Genomic DNA, 22,550 nt, shown 5'->3' with positions numbered 1-22,550 from the left:
TGTGGGCCATGTCTTTATTTTTTTTATTTTTTTAAGAGCAGTGGCTCCATACACTATTAAACCATGTCCCATGCGAGCGAGCGTCAGGACCTTCACTCACCTGGAGGAGAGTCTGGTGAACCAGGACCATCACTCACCTGGAGAAGAGTCTGGTGAACCAGGACCTTCACTCACCTGGAGGAGAGTCTGGTGAACCAGGACCTTCACTCACCTGGAGAAGAGTCTGGTGAACCAGGACCTTCACTCACCTGGAGGAGAGTCTGGTGAACCAGGACCTTCACTCACCTGGAGGAGAGTCTGGTGAACCAGGACCAGAACACTCACCTGGAGGAGAGTCTGGTGAACCAGGACCTTCACTCACCTGGAGAAGAGTCTGGTGAACCAGGACCTTCACTCACCTGGAGGAGAGTCTGGTGAACCAGGACCTTCACTCACCTGGAGGAGAGTCTGGTGAACCAGGACCTTCACTCACCTGGAGGAGAGTCTGGTGAGTCGTGATAATGAAGCTCATGTGGTCCTCCGGGGCAGCGCTCCACTTCGGTCTTTCAGGACCACACAAGTCCAGCCTCCACCTCCTGGCTGATGAGCCTCATGTCCTGCCCCACCAGGGTTGCAGGTTCCACCCTGATTTACGCCTCTCAAAGGGAACCATGTGGGCGTGCACTTGTTTAAAGTTCAGCATTGAGGCAGTTTGAACCCCTGCTCCGTTTATTACCTTATTATCAGTTTGGAGCCAAGCTGGAGTGCATTGCTGTTGGCCAGTAACATTTCTGAAAATCATTAACTTTGTGCTCGTGTCTGGAAAATTAAGCTTAGAAATACTTTAATCTTTAGTCAGCGCTGTTGCTGCCGACAAATAGTCACGACATTTGAGTTTCTTCTCGTCTCCGCGGTGCAAATAAAGAGCCGTTGGGATGTGCTGGAGTTTTTTTAAAGCGTGGCGGTTTATTTCTGTCATGTACAAAGCCTCTCTCACACATTAACAAACAACCATCAACAAGTCAGAGACAGAACAAACATCTGTCACCATTTCATGAACTTTGACCTCTGCAGCGTTAAACAAGAACCGTGCAGATCTCAGAAGTCGGTCAGATACGTTTTGCTGTTATTTCACCTGAAAAACGTCTTCACCGGTTCAGAAAACAACATTTGGTTTGCTAATGAAGGAGGAAACCAGTGTGAATGCAGACATGACATCAGAGATGAAGAAGGTCTGGTGGCTCGTCTGTTGGAGTCCATGAAGTGGAAGAAAAAGAGGAGAAGAAAAGAGAAATACAACCCAGAAACACATCCAAAATAACAGTTAACAAAAATTACAACACAGCTTATTTCTATGTTTTTATACCGACATAGAAGATGTTAATAACATGAATATTTCCCAGGTGAAGCTACAAAACAACGACTTCCACCTCAAAAAGAAGAAACAACAACAAAACATCAACTTATAGAACAACAAAGTCCCTCCATCCATCAGAGTTTGAGACGATCGTCTCTGAGAAGAAAAGAAAATCAATAAAAACTGAGATGAAAACATGAAGAGGAAACACGTCTACTTGGGTTTACAGAGCTCAACTGAGGCTCCAAGACTGGGGTAAATATAATCTCCTAAGAGGGGGAAACCAAACGCGACTCCAGCGTGGAGCGGCTGAGTGAAGGAGGTCTGGACTCTGTGGAGGAGGGTCATGGTTTCAGAGACGCTGTAGAAGGACAGAACTCCTGCTCTGTGATCCAGGTAAACTCCTATTCTGGAGCTCAGAGGACCTGAGATGGAGGTTCTGATGTTGTTGTGATAAAATACATATCTGTTTGAGTAACAACGTAGTGACCAAGATTTGTCATTTCTTCCAAATAAACTTTCCTTCCACCCCCCTGATCTGCTGATATTCTTGTATGAAACTGCTACACTAACTACATCTGCTTTCTTCTCCACCTCCCAGTAATGACGTCCAGTCAGACTGTCTCTACTCAGGACCTGAGGAACATTAGTGAATCTGTTTGGATGATCAGAATAAGACTGATGTTTCTTCACAACTGTCACCGTTTTGTTCTCCTTTGACAGTAACAGCCGTCTGTTTACTGTGTTTGGATCCAGAGTGATCTCACATGAATACTTCAAGAATCCAGCTCTGCTCGTTGGTTCTGGTTCTGGTCGTGGTTCTGACAGTAAAACATCCACCTCAGTGACGGCCAGTGAGACGTTTGTCCACGTGTCTCTCAGGATGTCCTGTAGTCGACCTCTGACCTCTGACACAGCTGCTGTCACATCCTTAAAGTAGCTGAGAGGACGGATGCTGATGCTGGAGGAGTGTGTGAGAGGACGGATGCTGATGCTGGAGGAGTGTGTGGACTCACTGAGTGGTGACAGTGAGGGGCAGTTGTGGAGGAACTGGTTGTGGTCCTCGGTGTCTGAGAGCTGCTTCATCTCAGCGTCTCTCCTCTTCAGCTCAGTGATCTCCTGCTGCAGCTTCTCCTCCAGCTCTCTGACTCTCCTCACTTCAGTTTCCTGCTGGGATCTGATCTTCTGCTTCACATCAGAGCTTCTCTTCTGGAGGAGAGAGATCAGCTCAGTGAAGATCTCCTCGCTGTCCTCCACTGTTTTATCAGCAGAATGATCGATGGCCTCCACCTCCTGCTGAAGCAGCTTCACATCTTTCTCTCTGTCCTGGATATCCTGCTGGATTTGTTGTCGTCTCACCTCCATCTCTCTCTGCCTCTCCGTCCTTTCTGCTGCAGCTGTGACTGTGTCGTGGCCTTTATGTTCATCCACGGAGCAGAGATAACAGATACACTTCTGATCAGTACGACAGAACATCTTCATCACCTCATCATGACGGGGGCAGATGTTGTCCTGCAGGTTCCTAGAGGGATCCACCAGCTTGTGTTTCTTTAATGGAGCCACATCATGATGAGGCTGAAGGTGTTTCTGGCAGTAAGAGGCCAGACAGACCAAACAGGACTTGACAGCTCTCAGTTTTCTTCCAGAGCAGAAATCACAGGCCACATCTTCAGGTCCAGCATAGCAGTGATCAGCAGGAGCAGCTTGGAGTCCCGTCTTCTTCAGCTGCTCCACTAAAACTGCTAACATGGTGTTTTTCACCAGCACAGGCCTCGTGGTGAAAGTCTCTCTACACTGAGGACAGCTGGGGGGTTTCCTCTCTCCTTCATCCCAGAAGGATTTAATACAGTTCATGCAGTAACTGTGTCCACAGGGAATAGCCACCGGATCCTTTAAAACCTCCAAACAGATCGAACAGGAAAGGGTTTCCTGATACAACAAATCTCCTTTCTGCGCCATTTCACCTCTCGGTAACTGAGACTGAGACAGTTTCACTTCCTCAAAGCTGAAACTAGTCTGAGCGCTGATCTACAAATCATGCGTCTGTGCAGAGAACGGAGGCTGTCAGCTCTCAGTGTTCAGCTCGTGTTGTTCAGACCCGCCTTATAGCTGCAGATCTGCAGGGGAGGGAACCAGGAAACTGGTCCGACTGGATCTGCTGCTCTGAGAGCAGGAAGAAGAGGGAGGTTCATCAGCACCAGATTCCAGGAAGAGGACCAACTCTGGATTTAACCCTTTTATATCAGACTCCAGTTTACAAGGAAACCTCTTTTTACCTCAACTTGTATTTAGTCACAAATGAGACCACAAAAATATAACTTAGGTTTCATTTTTAGACAGATGGTTTATAATTCTTATAAATTTCACATGAACAGAGACTTAATGTAGCGTTTACAGATGAAACCAGATGAACTCTGGGATTTTCATGAATGTCCACATTTACATGTTTGTCCAACAGATGCATTTTAATCAGCTGCTGTTAGCCTGAGCTTACCACAGGCTGGACAACACAGACGAGAGGGAGCGGCCACGTCTTCTGGGGCATCCAGGAGAACAGAGAGAGGTCAGGTGAGGCGGGAGGCTGGGCGGGAATGAGGGGGGGCTGAGGACGATGCCACCAGAGTGTCAGGGGGCCTCCACCTCTGGCATGCCGGTTCGTGGGGGGGCCTCGGATGAAGCATAAGCAGTACTGGAGTTGAGGGGGGATGAGGGGGGATGAGGGGGATGGCATCCCCCCTGAAATAAAAACGGTCCAAATCATCCCCCCTGAAATAAAAACAGTCCAAATCATCCCCCCCTGTAAAACTGTCATCCCTCCTTTCCATCCCTTATGTCATTTCATCAATGAATGTGGTTTTACTGCTATTTCAACATTTAGAGTCATCACCAGAAAAATAACTTATTTGACAATTTTCACCTGTTTCAAGTAGATTTTCACTTGAAATAAGTAGAAAAATCTGCCAGTGGGACAAGATTTATCTTCTTATTACAAGCAAAAAAATCTTGTTCCACTGGCAGATTTTTCTACTTATTTCAAGTGAAAATCTACTTGAAACAGGTGAAAATTTTTATTTTTTCCAGTGATGAGTCTTGTTTTCAGTGTAATGACATTTTTTTACTAAAATGAGACATTTTAACTAGAAATAAGACAAATATTCTTGTTAAGATTTTGAGTTTTTGCAGTGATCCATTTTACTTATCCTGTGAAGGACAGAGTCATATTGATAAGTTCAGAAAAGTGTTTTTTATTGTTGTGTTTTGATGTATTTGATGTAAGCCCAGTGGATATTTAAAGCTTACAGAAGGCTGCATTTAACTGCTGCTATGTCATTCCTGCAGTATTTCTGCAGGTGTTTTGGTCACTGCTATTATTTGTAATATATTATATTGTTTGTAATCAGCATAAATTATCTGTCCCCATATGATCAAATCCACCATCCCCCCTGATTTTTTTTTACAACTCGGGTACTGAGCATAACGACTCCACTCCTGCTGGAAAGATGGAAGCTTAGCTGGCGGCTGACGAGGCACAAGGCCTGGTGTCGCTGCTGGAGGGGGGTCGGCACAGGCCTCTGGATACAGCTGTCTAGGAAGTAAATACAGCTGTGTTTCAAAGTAAATGGTTGAATAAAAAGTAATAATTAAATGGAATAAAGAAAGGAAAATGATACTGAATGAATTCAGGAGTGTTAATGATGCCCACAGGTATGAAACATGCGACTGTCCAGCATCCTGTCGGCTCAGACGACGCTAGACGCTGAAGGAGATGAGCTGCACTTTAACTGGGAAAAATGGCACCAAGATTCAGTGTCGGAGCACGTATATTAAATATATAATATAAGCTGCATTTTAATATCACCTATTATGATACATATTCATAAGTACGGAAGAGTATTAGGGCTATGCAAGGGAAAAAATATTTGAGAGGGGAAGATTTTTTTTTATTGTGCACTTTGAGAGAAAAGTCGAAATGTCGAGATTAATGTTTAAATACAATTTCAAGAATAAAGTTGAAATTTCGTGAATAAAGTCGAAGTTTCGTGAATAAAGTCGAAATTTCACCTTTTTTCCTCAACATTTCGACATTTTTCTCGAAATTTTGACTTTTTTCTTAAAATTGTATTTCAATATTATTCTCAACATTTCGTCTTTTTTCTCGACATTTCGACTTTTTTCTCAAAGTGCATAATGAAAAAAAAATCTTCCTCCTCTAAAATATTATTTTTATTTTTCTCCTGCCTGGCCCTAATATTCTTCCGTACATATGAAACCGTTTTTTTTGTTTTTTAACTGATGGGTTTCATTATAATGAAACTGGATCGATCCAATGATATAATATAACTATAATATCACTTGTTAGCAATACAAATAATGTAAAAATAGAAAGGGCTTTATGTTAGCCCAATGACGTCTGAGTAAATGATTTTTGAGGCAGAAGTTAACGACCTCTGCTTGTAGATTGTAGTTTAGTTTAGTTTAGTTTATTTGCACATAAAACAGAACCTATATAAACAGTAAAAACAAATAAGCATTGTGTATGTTGTCAGAGTCTGAAAGCTCAGCGGCTCTGCGTGAACACCCAGTGATAAACCGAATAAGAGTTGTTGAACAATAACTGAGGCATCAGTCTTACTCGTGGCTGGAACTCTCTGAAAGCTTTATTGAGACAAACCCATTAATAAAACCTCCACATCACATGTCAACTTTCAGACATCTGATTGCCTGTCATCACATAACATTAAAATTTGTGTCTGTATTAATAAACTAAACATTCTGTACAATTAAGGGCACATTTATTCATATATATTAACACCCCCACTTGCACTAAAAGTGTTAATCCCTCAAAACAAAAACAAAATAAGGTTCTAATGTTCCTAAAGGGGAGTTTTTCTTGCCACTGTTTGGCTTAAGGTTTTTCTCCCACTAGGGGAGTTTTTACCTGCCATTGTTTATATAATAATTGCTCGGGGGTTTATGTTTATGTTTATGTTTATGTTTATGTTCATGTTCTGGATCTCTGGAAAGCGTCTAGAGACAACATCTGTTGTATTAGACGCTATATAAATAAAATTGAATTGAATTGAATTCTCTACCTTACATCATGTAAAACTTTCCTTACTTGCTTAATCTCCAAACATACATTTTGCAAACTCTAACAACTTAAACTTTGTTGCAGGTTTCCTCATCACATCTGCTATCATCTGATCTGTTGAACAATACTCCAGACTTATCTTTCCGTTGTTCACACTTGACCTTATAAAATGGTATTTTATGTCAATGTGCTTACATCTCTGTCGGCTTACGGGATTCTTAGCCAAAGCTATTGTCCCCTGGTTATCCTCATAAACCTTGGGTGGTGTGTACTGGTATTTGTCCATACCTTCTAGCAGTTGTGCCAAATACATACACTCCTGTATGGTTGTGGCTAAAGCCATATACTCTGCTTCACAGGTAGAAAGGGCAACAGTTGGCTGCTTTTTGGTTTTCCACGATATCAAAGGACCATCCTCTTATACAGTAACCGGACGAGCTTCGTCCGTCAGTTATGTCAGCAGCCCAGTCTGCATCACTGTATGCTTGTAGTCCTAGTTTGTAATCATCACATGTATTCCTGTAACACAATTCTTTGTCAACTGTGCCTTTCAGATATCTTAGTACCTGCTTTACAGTAGTCCACTGTTCTTCTGTTGGCTCAGAGAAATACTGTGTCAGTTTGCTTACCATAAAACTCAGATCTGGTCTTGTACATGTAGTTAAATAGATCAGGCTGTCTACAGCTTCTATGTATCTTCTGGCATCACTAATCTTTTCTGCATCATCAATGTAGTTCAGTTTTTGTTTGCAAGGCGTCGCTCTAGGTTTACAGTGTTGCATATTAAACCTTTCAAGTATTTTTTCGACATATTTCTTTTGTGACATCTTTACACATTTATTACTCTGTTCAAAATCGATCCCAAGAAAATGTTTCAGTTTCCCTAAGTCCTTCACCTTGAACCTGGCTGTTAACATTTCTTTCACAACTTTCAATGCATTCTCATCACTCGCAGCAATAATTACATCATCAACCCATATTATCATGACCACTTTCTCATTTCCTGTTTGTCTTGTGTAAACACAATGATCAGCAGGATTCTGCACAAAGTTGTTTTCACTCAGATAGTCGTGGAGGGTCTTGTTCCAATTTCTGCCAGACTGTTTGAGTCCGTACAATTACTTTTGTAGTTTGTACACCAACTTCTCAGTTGTACTAGGTTCCACTTCATATCCCTCTGGCTGTTTGAGATAAATCTCAGTCTATTGGTGCGTGTAGATACGCAGCTTTGACATCCATCTGATGGAGAATCAGGTTTTCCTGTGCTGCTTTCTGCATTAACACTCTGATACTAGTCAGGTTAGCAGTAGGTGAAAATATTTCACCATAGTCTTTTTGACTGTATCCTTTTGCGACATATCTCGCTTTGTACCTGTTAGAACCATCAACATTATTTTTAAGAGCATACACCCTTCTACCCCCCACTGCTTTCTTACCCTCAGGCAAGTTGGTAAATGTGTTATTTTCTCTTAGTGAGTGCATCTCTCCATCCATAGCATTAACCCATTCTTTTGAGTCAGGTGAGGGTACAGCATCTGTAAATGTCAGCGGTACGTCACACAGTATTCTGTAACAGTAATCAATGTTGACGAGTACCTGATCATCACTCTCATCGTCTAACACTAAATCAGTCAGATAACCTGGCTTCTTTCTCACTCTGGAAGGAAACCTCTTATGCTCATGGTTAGTCTGATTGTGTTTGGTTGTAGCTGCCTGTGACCCCGACTTTGTCCTAGACTCACATCAGTATTTTGGCTGGTGTTAACACCCCTTGGCCTCAAAATCACAATCTTCAGGTGGCATGTCTGTCTGTGTCTCCTGCTCAACATTGTCTTTGGTCACAAACTTAAAGAGCATATTGCAGGTTGGAGACCCCTGTGAATCAATGTGTAGGAAAATAATGTAGGAACTGAATTTTCATTGAAATACGCATAAATATATACTACAGTGACCTCCGGAGTTGTTTTTGTGAGAGTATTTTACTTCCGCATCTGAAAAAGCTGAACCGGAAGTGACGTAGCATAGGGGAGCGCGGTGAATTCAACAATAGGAAAAATAATGGATCTTAATGTTAGTTGTGACACTGAAGAGGTTGTGAATGTGTATTCACACCAATATGACGGGCCACAGCCTTATAATTACCAACCCGTTAGGCCCCCCACGTTCTTTTGATTGACAGCTGAAACTCGCTTTTTAAAAGGCTGATTTATGGGTCCGCGTTACACCAACGCAGCCCTACGGCGTAGGTTACGCGGCGACGCACAGAACGCTGCGTGCGCCGCGTACCCTACACCGTAGACTACGCCGTCGATTTTACGCGGAACCATAAATCCGCCTTTATTCACTGCAGCACCCGCCCGTGCTCCTGAAAGAAACTCTGAAAATAACTCCTAAAAGATTGGTGAGTACTTGTAATCTGTCTACGTTTGTACTTTCTAAACAGAAAACAGGCTTATTATCTTCTCTTTTTTCTGATTAAATGCATCCGAAATAGCCAGGTATTTTTAAAACCGAATTTAATATTTTGTATCCACATTACATCGTTGTTAAAAAAAAAAAAACCTTCCACACAGAACCGAAGATATGCGTTTTCGACCACTTTCATAAGCATTCCAAACCTGTAGATCATCTGGTCTTCCGGCCTCCGGGCCGCCTCTGCTGCGCAGTTTTCCCGGGAGCGGCGTCTGCTTCTCGGATAACGAGCTCCAGTCTCCCCGGTGTCCCACCGCGGAGCTGCCGCGTTAATCGACGCAGCCCAGCTGCAGCTGGGCTGCGCGTCGCCGCGTACCCTACGGCGTAGGGTACGGCGTAGGGTACGCCGTAGGGTACGCCGTAGGCTCCGAGTCGGTGTAACGGTGTCAAGAACAGAGACCATTTATTTAATAAATAGCTTGGAGGACAGATGGTGGATCAGTTCTGGGTCGCACGTTAGACGTCAGACTCAGAGCAGATTTGTTGTTGTTTTGGAGCATAATGTGACGTTCGAAAACGCAGAACTGCTCTCTGTCTCTGTCTGCACCAGGTCTAGATGCATCTACATAAACGGAGTTTTCAAAAATCTTCACTTTGCCTGGAGTTTTTTTTAAACATTCGTTTATTTGCGTTTTCATGTGGATGACAGGTCCAAACGTAGGAAAATATCTTGGGTTTAGCAGATACCCGGCTACGTGTGTACGGGGTCTGCACAGTCAGATGGGGCAGCTGTGGAGACGTCTCCCTGCTGCTGCGTCATATGACGCGGTGTTCAAAAAGGAGCTTGGCTAAAATCAGCCACTTTTTCCTCTGAATACGTGCCCTTATGTCTTGTAAAACATATTAAATCCTACATTAACTTCTTACATAGTCATTTTCACATAAGGTCAGGTATAATTTTTGAAAAAATTCTAACCTGCAATATGCTCTTTAAACTGAGAAAACAAATATGAGCTACTAATCCTGTTTGATGAAAGTTCATGTCTGGAAGCTCATTTCCATGTTATTTAATTTATTTAAGTTTCTTCTCAACTTTACCCTCTTTAATACATAAAGTTTAATACATAAAGTCTCCGCGGTGAAACACAGAAAACAATGCAAACTTTCAAAGTGCTCAAATCTCACATTTTCCATGCTGAAACTTTGATTTTTCACTTTCTTCAGTCTCTGCAAGGGTTCACATATTTTCAGGATGCACAATGTCCTCAGGGGAAGTGATAATTTCAACAAAATCGTCGAGTGAAGTGCCAAAAAACGAATTTCTTGAGCAGAAGATCTTTGTTTATGTTCAACTTGTGTGACGCACAACTAGTAACCATAGTAACCATGACGTATATTCTGGTCCTTACGCAATAAGTTCTTACAGATGTTCCTAAAATGACTGTGGCCGTTTCCGAACTCGCATACTGTACGTACTGATTTTTCCAAAATGTAGTAAGTAGTATGCTGTATGTGAACAGAAGCAAAATCTGCAGAATGCGAAAAATACCCAGATGACTTACTGATTTGGAAAAAATCCACAGCATCAGACCAGTCTAGCTCGCCTACTATATCCCAGAATGCAATGCGCCCTTGACAATTTTAGTTTTTTTTACAAGCTTTATTGAAAAACACAAGTGCAATACAAAACAGCAGGGACCAGACTTTTTTACTTTAATACTATACTTTTAAAGGTGACCTATTATGGCATTTAATGTACAGTATATTTTAAACAGGCCTTGAATGTCTTAAAAACAATCAAAAGCTTGTTTTTTCTACATAAATCAGAAATTCAGCGTGTGGGCCATGTCTCTAGTTTTACCGCTTCTAACCTCATTATCTATGAGGGATTCTGAGGGGGCGGGGCTATGATAGTGAGGCTCTGAGCTGATTGGCTGCCTGAATGACGTGTAGCAGGGGAGGGAGCAAAGCCTCTCCGGGCAGAAGAGCAGCAGCTCTGTACACTATTAAACCATGTCCCATGCGAGTGAGCGTCTGCGACAAAATCAATTCCATTGCTTTATTTTTTTGTATTGGACTGTCCTAACTGGCCGCGAGTTTAACGGTTTCAGTGTGGACAGAGAGAGTTTAACAGTTTCAGTGTGGACAGAGAGAGTTTAACAGTTTCAGTGTGGACAGAGAGAGTTTAACGGTTTCAGTGTGGACAGAGAGAGTTTAACAGTTTCAGTGTGGACAGAGAGAGTTTAACAGTTTCAGTGTGGACAGAGAGAGTTTAACGGTTTCAGTGTGGACAGAGAGAGTTTAACAGTTTCAGTGTGGACAGAGAGAGTTTAACGGTTTCAGTGTGGACAGAGAGAGTTTAACAGTTTCAGTGTGGACAGAGAGAGTTTAACGGTTTCAGTGTGGACAGAGAGCGTCCGATGTCACGCAGCTCGACGCGATAGTCGGTGTAAACGACTGCATTTCTGCCCAGGAGCTGCTGTCCTGGTAGGAGGGTCTTGCACAGTCCACCCTAACTGGAACTTGTATACATGCATACATACTTGTTTACATTTTTTTTTTTTTTTTTTTTCAAAAATTTTTTTTTTTTTTTTTTTTTCGTTTTTTCCCTTATAAATATCAACAGTCACGTTCCATTACAGACCTAAATGTGTACTAGTCTGTGCATATCAATAAATATATGTGCAATGATGCGCGTGTCTGTTGTTCCACAACTGCGTCAGACCAAGCGCAGACACAAGCTGCTCTGATCCAGAAATTTCCATCAGGGGATGAAAAAAGAAAAAAAATAAAGAAAATGGAAGAGTTTAATGCCTCTCTGAAAGGCTTGTTTGATAAATTTGTTACAAAAATCACCGATCCGACCGGGTCTCAAGCAGCCGTGGGGCCCCGCGTCGAGGCAAGCCCAGATGATGATGAGGCAGGGGAAGGTATCCAGTATTTTGCTAATTGGAGAGTTAAAATTGCGCATATAGACACCCGATCCGTCCCGAAAAACCCAAGAATTTCGCGGCGCTCGCTACGCTCACGCGCGAGGGCCCCCCCAGCCATTTCGCACAGGGCCTCGCAAATCTCCCAGGCGGCTCTGCATGCCAGTATGCATACTTGCATACTTGCATGTTAGACTTATGCATTACGAGATAATGCATCAAAATGATTAAATGAAAAATTAAAATAAGATTGTCAACTATAGTTATCAGTAAATCATGAGTATAAGGATCTAATCTGATCTAATTTTTTTGTAATTGCAGACCCCCCCACAATAAAATGCTGGTGAGGTGGAGGAGGACGGGGTTTTCTGTAACCTGCAGAGGAGCTGCAGCCCGGACCAGGAGGAACCAGGACATCCCAGATCCAGACCTGGAGGAAGATTCCAGCGGTCCGGAGAGGAAGCAGCAGGACGTAGAGGTGGACGTCTCATCGGTGGATCTCTCTCATGAGACGGGGGAAGCTGGTGAACCAGGACCACTCACCTGGAGGAGAGTCTGGTGAACCAGGACCTTCACTCACCTGGAGGAGAGTCTGGTGAACCAGGACCACTCACCTGGAGGAGAGTCTGGTGAACCAGGACCTTCACTCACCTGGAGAAGAGTCTGGTGAACCAGGACCAGAACACTCACCTGGAGGAGAGTCTGGTGAACCAGGACCACTCACCTGGAGGAGAGTCTGGTGAACCAGGACCTTCACTCACCTGGAGGAGAGTCTGGTGAACCAGGACCAAAACACTCACCTGGAGGAGAGTCTGGTGAACCAGGACCTTCACTCACCTGGAGGAGAGTCTGGTGAACCAGGACCAAAACACTCACCTGGAGGAGAGTCTGGTGAACCAGGACCTTCACTCACCCAGAGGAGAGTCTGGTGAACCAGGACCTTCACTCACCTGGAGGAGAGTCTGGTGAACCAGGACCAGAACACTCACCTGGAGGAGAGTCTGGTGAACCAGGACCTTCACTCACCTGGAGGAGAGTCTGGTGAACCAGGACCTTCACTCACCTGGAGGAGAGTCTGGTGAACCAGGACCTTCACTCACCTGGAGGAGAGTCTGGTGAACCAGGACCTTCACTCACCTGGAGGAGAGTCTGGTGAGTCGTGATAATGAAGCTCATGTGGTCCTCCGGGGCAGCGCTCCACTTCGGTCTTTCAGGACCACACAAGTCCAGCCTCCACCTCCTGGCTGATGAGCCTCATGTCCTGCCCCACCAGGGTTGCAGGTTCCACCCTGATTTACGCCTCTCAAAGGGAACCATGTGGGCGTGCACTTGTTTAAAGTTCAGCATTGAGGCAGTTTGAACCCCTGCTCCGTTTATTACCTTATTATCAGTTTGGAGCCAAGCTGGAGTGCATTGCTGTTGGTCAGTAACATTTCTGAAAATCATTAACTTTGTGCTCGTGTCTGGAAAATGAAACTCAGAAATACTTTAATCTTATAGTCACGACATTTGAGTTTCTTCTCGTCTCCGCGGTGCAAATAAAGAGCCGTTGGGATGTGCTGGAGTTTCTTTAAAGCGTGGCGGTTTATTTCTGTCATGTACAAAGCCTCTCTCACACATTAACAAACAACCATCAACAAGTCAGAGACAGAACAAACATCCGTCACCATTTCATGAACTTTGACCTCTGCAGCGTTAAACAAGAACCGAGCAGATCTCAGAAGTCGGTGCCGTCAGATACGTTTTGCTGTTATTTCACCTTAAAAACGTCTTCACCGGTACAGAAAACAACAACATTTGGTTTGCTAATGAAGGAGGAAACCAGTGTGAATGCAGACATGACATCAGAGATGAAGAAGGTCTGGTGGGTCGTCTGAGTCCATGAAGTGGAAGAAAAAGAGGAGAAGAAAAGAGAAATACAACCCAGAGACACATCCAAAATAACAGTTAACAACAATTACAACCCAGCTTATTTCTATGTTTTTATACTGACATAGAAGATGTTAATAACGTGAATATTTCCCAGGTGAAGCTACAAAAGAATGACTTCCAAAAGAAGAAACAACAACAAAACATCAACTTATAGAACAACAAAGTCCCTCCATCCATCAGAGTTTGAGACGATCGTCTCTGAGAAGAAAAGAAAATCAATAAAAACTGAGATGAAAACATGAAGAGGAAACACGTCTACTTGGGTTTACAGAACTCAACTGAGGCTCCAGGACGGGGGAAAATAAACCCTCCGAAGAAGGCGGAACCAATCACGACTCCAGCGTGGAGCGGCTGAGTGAAGGAGGTCTGGACTCTGTGGAGGAGGGTCATGGTTTTAGAGACGCTGTAGAAGGACAGAACTCCTGCTCTGTGATCCAGGTAAACTCCTATTCTGGAGCTCAGAGGACCTGAGATGGAGGTGTCGATGTTGTTGTACCTGAATACATATCTGTCTGAGGAACAACGTAGTGACCAAGATTTGTCATTATATCCAAATAAACTTTCATTCCCTGATCTGCTGATATTCTTGTATGAAACTGCTACACCAACTACATCTGCTGTCTTCTCCACCTCCCAGTAATGACGTCCAGTCAGACTCTCTCTACTCAGGACCTGATGATGTTTAGTGAATCTGTCTGGATGATCAGAATAAGACTGAGGTTTCTTCACAACTGTCACCGTTCTGTTCTCCTTTGACAGTAACATCCATGTGTTTACTGTGTTTGGATCCAGAGTGATTTCACATGAATACTTCAAGAATCCAGCTCTGCTCGTTGGTTCTGGTTCTGGTCGTGACAGTAAAACATCCACCTCAGTAACGGCCAGTGAGACGTTTGTCCATGTGTCTCGCAGGATGTCCTGTAGTCGACCTCTGACCTCTGACACAGCTGCTGCCACATCCTTAAAGTACCTGAGAGGACGGATGCTGATGCTGGAGGAGTGTGTGAGAGGACGGATGCTGATGGAGTGTGTGAGAGGACGGATGCTGATGGAGTGTGTGAGAGGACGGATGCTGATGCTGGAGGAGTTTGTGGACACACTGAGTGGTGACAGTGAGGGGCAGTTGTGGAGGAACTGGTTGTGGTCCTCGGTGTCTGAGAGCTGCTTCATCTCAGCGTCTCTCCTCTTCAGGTCAGTGATCTCCTGCTGCAGCTTCTCCTCCAGCTCTCTGACTCTCCTCACTTCAGTTTCCTGGTGGGATCTGATCTGCTGCTTCACCTCAGAGCTTCTCTTCTGGAGGAGAGAGATCAGCTCGGTGAAGATCTCCTCGCTGTCCTCCACTGTTTTATCAGCAGAATGATCGATGGCCTCCACCTCCTGCTGAAGCAGCTTCACATCTTTCTCTCTGTCCTGGATCTCCTGCTGGATTTGTTGTCGACTCACCTCCATCTCTCTCTGCCTCTCCGTCCTTTCTGCTGCAGCTGAGACTGTGTCGTGGCCTTTATGTTCATCCACAGAGCAGAGATAACAGATACACTTCTGATCAGTACGACAGAACATCTTCATCACCTCACCGTGACGGGGGCAGATGTTGTCCTGCAGGTTCTTGGAGGGATCCACCAGCTTGTGTTTCTTGAATGTAGATGAATCATGATGAGGTTGAAGGTGTTTATGGCAGTAAGAGGCCAGACAGACCAAACAGGACTTGATGGCTTTCAGTTTTCTCCCAGAGCAGAAATCACAGGCCACATCTTCAGGTCCAGCATAGCAGTGATCAGCAGGAGCAGCTTGGAGTCCCGTCTTCTTCAGCTGCTCCACTAAAACTGCTAACATGGTGTTTTTCACCAGCACAGGCCTCGTGGTGAAAGTCTCTCTACACTGAGGACAGCTGGGGAGTTTCTTCTCTCCTTCATCCCAGAAGGATTTAATACAGTTCATACAGTAACTGTGTCCACAGGGAATAGCCACCGGATCCTTTAAAACCTCCAAACAGATGGAACAAGAAAGGGTTTCCTGATACAGCGAATCTCCTTTCTGCGCCATTTCACCTCTCGGTAACTGAGACTGAGACAGTTTCACTTCCTCAAAGCTGAAACTAGTCTGAGCGCTGATCTACAAATCATGCGTCTGTGCAGAGAATGGAGGCTGTCAGCTCTCAGTGTTCAGCTTGTGTTGTTCAGACCCGTCTTATAGCTGCAGATCTGCAGGGGAGGGAACCAGGAAACTGGTCCGACTGGATCTGCTGGTCTGACAGCAGGAAGAAGAGGGAGGTTCATCAGCACCAGGTTCCAGGAAGAGGACCAACTCTGGATTTAACCCTTTTATATCAGACTCCAGTTTACAAGGAAACCTCTTTTTACCTCAACAAGACAGATGGATTATTTTATAGTTTATAATTCTTATACATTTCACATGAACAGAGACTTAATGTAGCGTTTACAGATGAAACCAGATGAACTCTGGTATTTTCATGAACGTCCACATTTACGTGTTTGTCCAACAGATGCATTTTAATCAGCTGCTGTTAGCCTGAGCTTACCACAGGCTGGACGACACAGACGAGAGGGAGCGGCCACGTCTTCTGGGGCATCCAGGAGAACAGAGAGAGGTCAGGTGAGGCGGGAGGCTGGGCGGGAATGAGGGGGGGCTGAGGACGATGCCACCAGAGAGTCAGGGGGCCTCCACCTCTGACATGCCGGTTCGTGGGGGGGCCTCGGATGAAGCATAACCAGTACTGGAGTTGAGGGGGGATGAGGGGGGATGAGGGTGGTGGCATCCCCCCTGAAATAAAAACGGTCCAAATCATCCCCCCTGTAAAACTGCCATCCCTCCTTTCCATCCCTTATGTCATTTCATCAATGAATGTGGTTTTACTGCTATTTCAACATTTAGAGTCATCACCAGAAAAATAACACCAGAAAAATAACTTATTTGACAATTTTCACCTGTTTCGAGTAAATTTTCACTTGAAATAAGTAGGAAAATCTGCCAGTGGGACAAGATTTATCTTCTTATTACAAGCAAAAAAATCTTGTTCCACTGGCAGATTTTTCTACTTATTTCAAGTGAAAATCTACTTAAAACAGGTGAAAATTGTTGTTTTTTCCAGTGATGAGTCTTGTTTTCAGTGTAATGAGATTTTTTTTACTAAAATGAGACATTTTAACTAGAAATAAGACAAATATTCTTGTTAAGATTGTGAGTTTTTGCAGTGATCCATGTAACTTATCCTGTGAAGGACAGAGTCATATTGATAAGTTCAGAAAAGTGTTTTTTATTGTTGTGTTTTGATGTATTTGATGTAAGCCCAGTGGATATTTAAAGCTTACAGAAGGCTGCATTTAACTGCTGCTATGTCATTCCTGCAGTATTTCTGCAGGTGTTTTGGTCACTGCTATTATTTGTAATATATTATATTATTTGTAATCAGCACAAATTATCTGTCCCCATATGATAAAATCCACCATCCCCCCTGATTGTTTTTTACAACTCGGGTACTGAGCATAACGACTCCACTCCTGCTGGAAAGATGGAAGCTTAGCTGGCGGCTGACGAGGCACAAGGCCTGGTGTCGCTGCTGGAGGGGGGTCGGCACAGGCCTCTGGATACAGCTGTCTAGGAAGTAAATACAGCTGTGTTTCAAAGTAAATGGTTGAATAAAAAGTAATAATTAAATGGAATAGAGAAAGGAAAATGATACTGAATGAATTCAGGAGTGTTAATGATGCCCACAGGTATGAAACATGCGACTGTCCAGCATCCTGTCGGCTCAGACGACGCTAGACGCTGAAGGAGATGAGCTGCACTTTAACTGGGAAAAATGGCACCAAGATTCAGGTGAGTGTCGGAGCACGTATATCAAATAATATAAGCTGCATTTTAATATCACCTATTATGATACATATCCATATGTACGGAAGAGTATCAGGGCCATGCAAGGGAAAAAATATTTGCGAGGGAAAGATTTTTTTTTTATTGTGCACTTAAAGAGGAAAGTCGAAATGTTGAAAAAAAAGTCGAAATGTCGAGATTAATACAATTTCGTGAATAAAGTCGAAATTTCGCCTTTTTTCTCAACATTTCGACTTTTTCCTTGAAATTGTACTTCAACATTAATCTCGACATTTGACTTTTTTCTTGAAATTTTTGACTTTTTTCTTGAAATTGTACTTCAACATTATCCTCAACATTTCACGTTTTTTCTGAACATTTCGACTTTTTTCTCGAAGTGCATAATGAAAAAGAAATCTTCCTCCTCTAAAATATTATTTTTATTTTTCTCCTGCCTGGCCCTTAAGCCGCGTTTATACTTGCAGTTCAGAACGCGTACGCGAGACGCAGGATACGCGTGACGTCACGTCTCGCGTATCCTGCGTATCCTGCGTACATTTGACGCGTCGACGTGCACGTTCTCAAAAAGACACTGAACGCGTACGCGACCTGCAGTTCTCGCTCTGTCTGCTAGTATCGCTGTTCCCGGTCTGATCCCGGCTGGCACGATTATGCTGCTCTCCCCTGGAGAAAGTTCCCCGTGCATATATTTATGCAATATTTAACTTCCCCCCAGGGTTTCCGTTGTCCGGTAAAATATGCCGAAGTCCGGTATTTTATAATCTCTCCGGTCAAAATACTCACTGGTGCTGCGGGACTAGAGTCCCCGGGAGTACCGCGGATGGCGAGCCCCGGCCGCCGAGCCCCGGCGACCGAGCCCCGGCGACCGACCCCCGGCGACCGACCCCCGGCGGAGGTACGCGCCGAGCCTCGGTGCCTCCCGGAGCCGGGAGGAAGCGGAGCCGGGAGCCAGGAGTCAATTGACGGGACTTATTTTATTTTAAATACTCTGTTTTTCAATAAAAATACTATTGAATGACTTGGAATCATATTAGGAACAATACATTTTTTGACCATGTTAATCTTTCTTATATATTGACATCTACTTCTCCATATGAACCTAAAATTAACTGGATTTATTGTTTCGTCATTCTTGTTGAGATGGGTGAGGAGAATGCTGGATAAATTAGTCTGGAAAGACTATCCACTTTTGATAATAAGCAATAATAATAAGATAAGATAAAATAGTCCTTTATTATTACTCCCTCAACGGGGAAACTCACGTAGCAGAAGTACACACACACACACACAGGGAAGGGGGTAAAACAGTAATATAAATAAGTAATACACATTAAAAAAAGAGTAATAATAATAATAATAATGTTATGGTTTTCTTTAGCTTCCTTCTAGGCACCCAGAGCTTTACAGAGATCATTATTCATTCACACACATTCTCCCCGGTGTTAGCTCCGTTTGTAGCCGCAGCTCAGCTGCCCTGCAGACTGACGGGAGCGTGGCTGCCATATCGCGCCAAACGGCCCCTCCGACCACCACAAACATTCATACACACTCATACACATTCACACGATGTTATAATCTCCTACATCATCCAATATTGTCCTGTAAAAGTGTTCGTTTTTCTAATCTGCTACCGCTGCTGCTGCTACTACTTCTGCTACTTAATATAAGTAGCTTTTCCAACTGTTGCTCTGCTTACTGCCCCCTATCGGTCACCATCGGTATGACAGGCTCTACTCGGGTGTTACGCGACGTACGCAGTGGAGCATGAACAGACACAAAGCAGGCTACGCAGGCTACGCAGGTTACGTGCGTAGAGTATATCTCCGGCTTAACGCTCTTCCGTACATATGAAACCTGTGAATGAGAAGTGTTTAAGCACCAAATAATAAAACCATCTGAAGAGCTTGCGTGGACTTCGACGGCGCTTTGGCTCCACCCAGTGGCGGGTTTGTGCTATTACAGTTCTTGTTCTTTTTTTCGTGCAATCATCATTCGTTTATTCGAGCCGCTACTTTTTGAATAATTGTGCTTCTACACACTCCAACACCTCTCTGTTATTGGATTTGTTTTCTGGGCTCTGGAAGGTGTTTCGTGTGAAAGTTTTTTTTTTTTTTTTTTGTTTTTTAACTGATGGGTTTCATTATAATGAAACTGGATCAATCTAATGATATAATATAACTATAATATCACTTGTTAGCAATACAAATAATGTAAAAATAGAAAGGGCTTTATGTTAGCCCAATGACGTCTGAATAAATGATTTTTGAGGCAGAAGTTAACGACCTCTGCTTGTAGATTGTAGTTTAGTTTAGTTTAGTTTATTTGCACATAAAACAGAACCTATATAAACAGTAAAATCAAATAAGCATTGTGTATGTTGTCAGAGTCTGAAAGCTCAGCGGCTCTGCGTGAACACCCAGTGATAAACCGAATAAGAGTTGTTGAACAATAACTGAGGCATCAGTCTTACTCGTGGCTGGAACTCTCTGAAAGCTTTATTGAGACAAACCCATTAATAAAACCTCCACATCACATGTCAACTCCCAGACATCTGATTGTCCGTCATCACATAACATTAACATTTGTGTCTGTATTAATAAACTAAACATTATGTGCAATTGAGGGCACATTAATTCATATATATTAACACCCCCACTTGCACTAAAAGTGTTAATCCCTCAAAACAAAAACAAAATAAGGTTCTCTACCTTACATCATGTAAAACTTTCCTTACTTGCTTAATCTCCAAACATACATTTTGCAAACTCTAACAACTTAAACTTTGTTGCAGGTTTCCTCATCACATCTGCTATCATCTGATCTGTTGGACAATACTCCAGACTTATCTTTCCGTTGTTCACACTTGACCTTATAAAGTGGTATTTTATGTCAATGTGCTTACATCTCTGTCGGCTTACGGGGTTCTTAGCCAAAGCTATTGTCCCCTGGTTATCCTCATAAACCTTGGGTGGTGTGTACTGGTATTTGTCCATACCTTCTGTGTGAACACAGCTGGGAAGATCATAGGTGCCCCACTCCCTTCCTTGAAAGACACCTACACCACCCGCCTCACCCGGAAAGCTATCTCCATTGCGAGCGACACCAGCCACCCCGCACACAGTCTGTTCAGCTTCCTACCCTCAGGTAGAAGGTTCAGGAGCCTCCTACCCTCAGGTAGAAGGTACAGGAGCCCCTTACCCTCAGGTAGAAGGTACAGGAGCCTCCTACCCTCAGGTAGAAGGTACAGGAACCTCCGTTGCCGCACCACCAGACTCAGTAACAGCTTCACACACCAAGCGGTCAGGATGCTAAATTCTCTCCCCTCACTCCCCCCAGCCAGATCCTCCAGACTGACGGGGAACTGAACTGAGATCCCCCCCCCCCATGAACACTCAGGACTATGAAACAACTGTCTCTTCTAATATCACCACTGTGTCACTTTACTTTACTGTTTATGTCTAAATACTGCATACAATGTCCAAATACACCCTAAGGAATGTTTCTTTTTTTTTTTTTTTACAAAAATTGCCTTTTGCACTCATCTTAGTACTAGTAAATGTATTTATTTATTGTGAACTTTTTAACTTTTTAAGAATGTCTGTCTATCTGTTGTGCCTGCGCACTTTATATGTTTCACCGAGGGAAGTGGGAAACGTCCTCTCGATTCCTTGTATGTCTTGACATGTGAAGAATTGACAATAAAGCTACTTTGACTTTGACTTCTAGCAGTTGTGCCAAATACATACACTCCTGTATGGTTGTGGCTAAAGCCATATACTCTGCTTCACAGGTAGAAAGGGCAACAGTTGGCTGCGTTTTGGTTTTCCACGATATCAAAGGACCGTCCTCTTTTAAGCTTATACAATGCACAATATATTATCTGCATCACTGTATGCTTGTAGTCCTAGTTTGTAATCATCACATGTATTCCTGTAACACAATTCTTTGTCAACTGTGCCTTTCAGATATCTTAGTACCTGCTTTACAGTAGTCCACTGTTCTTCTGTTGGCTCAGAGAAATACTGTGTCAGTTTGCTTACCATAAAACTCAGATCTGGTCTTGTACATGTAGTTAAATAGATCAGGCTGTCTACAGCTTCTATGTATCTTCTGGCATCACTAATCTTTTCTGCATCATCAATGTAGTTCAGTTTTTGTTTGCAAGGCGTCGCTCTAGGTTTACAGTGTTGCATATTAAACCTTTCAAGTATTTTTTCGACATATTTCTTTTGTGACATCTTTACACATTTATCACTCTGTTTAAAATCGATCCCAAGAAAATGTTTCAGTTTCCCTAAGTCCTTCATCTTGAACCTGGCTGTTAACATTTCTTTCACATTCTTTCAATGCATTCTCATCACTCGCAGCAATAATTACATCATCAACCCATATTATCATGACCACTTTCTCATTTCCTGTTTGTCTTGTGTAAACACAATGATCAGCAGGATTCTGCACAAAGTTGTTTTCACTCAGATAGTCGTGTAAGGTCTTGTTCCAATTTCTGCCAGACTGTTTGAGTCCGTACAATGACTTTTGTAGTTTGTACACCAACTTCTCAGTTGTACTAGGTTCCACTTCATATCCCTCTGGCTGTTTGAGATAAATCTCAGTCTATTGGTGCGTGTAGATACGCAGCTTTGACATCCGTCTGATGGAGAATCAGGTTTTCCTGTGCTGCTTTCTGCATTAACACTCTGATACTAGTCAGATTAGCTGTAGGTGGAAATGTTTCACCATAGTCCACGTCCTCTTTTTGACTGTATCCTTTTGCGACATATCTCACTTTGTACCTGTTAGGACCATCAACATTATTTTTAAGAGCATACACCCATCTACCCCCCACTGCTTTCTTACCCTCAGGCAAGTTGGTAAATGTGTTATTTTCTCTTAGTGAGTGCATCTCTCCATCCATAGCATTAACCCATTATTTTGAGTCAGGTGAGGGTACAGCATCTGTAAATGTCAGCGGTACGTCACACAGTATTCTGTAACA

General features: G+C 43.3%; 2 protein-coding genes across 2 annotated transcripts; both read right to left on the bottom strand.

Moving 5' to 3' along the window:
- Nucleotides 1–925: 925 nt before the first annotated feature.
- On the bottom strand, nucleotides 926–3,428 carry LOC133423223 (tripartite motif-containing protein 16-like). The gene has a single exon (XM_061713386.1). It carries the CDS (start codon nucleotides 3,293–3,295, stop codon nucleotides 1,550–1,552), a length of 1,746 nt encoding a protein of 581 aa, XP_061569370.1. The 5' UTR covers nucleotides 3,296–3,428; the 3' UTR covers nucleotides 926–1,549.
- A 9,907-nt stretch (nucleotides 3,429–13,335) lies between these two features.
- LOC133423262 (tripartite motif-containing protein 16-like) lies at nucleotides 13,336–15,861 on the bottom strand. Its single transcript, XM_061713425.1, has one exon. It carries the CDS (start codon nucleotides 15,743–15,745, stop codon nucleotides 13,958–13,960), a length of 1,788 nt encoding a protein of 595 aa, XP_061569409.1. The 5' UTR covers nucleotides 15,746–15,861; the 3' UTR covers nucleotides 13,336–13,957.
- Between the last annotated feature and the right edge of the window lie 6,689 nt (nucleotides 15,862–22,550).

This window comes from Cololabis saira, chromosome 22 (genome assembly GCF_033807715.1).
Source record: "Cololabis saira isolate AMF1-May2022 chromosome 22, fColSai1.1, whole genome shotgun sequence".
NCBI lineage: Eukaryota > Metazoa > Chordata > Actinopteri > Beloniformes > Belonidae > Cololabis > Cololabis saira.
The sequence above is the reverse complement of the archived record's forward strand: the minus strand, read 5'-3'. Positions and strand labels throughout refer to the sequence as shown.

Coding starts and splice junctions, on each gene's coding strand:
- LOC133423223 (XM_061713386.1), bottom strand. CDS start 3,295: ATGGCGCAGAAAGGAGATTTGTTGTATCAGGAAACCCTTTCCTGTTCG.
- LOC133423262 (XM_061713425.1), bottom strand. CDS start 15,745: ATGGCGCAGAAAGGAGATTCGCTGTATCAGGAAACCCTTTCTTGTTCC.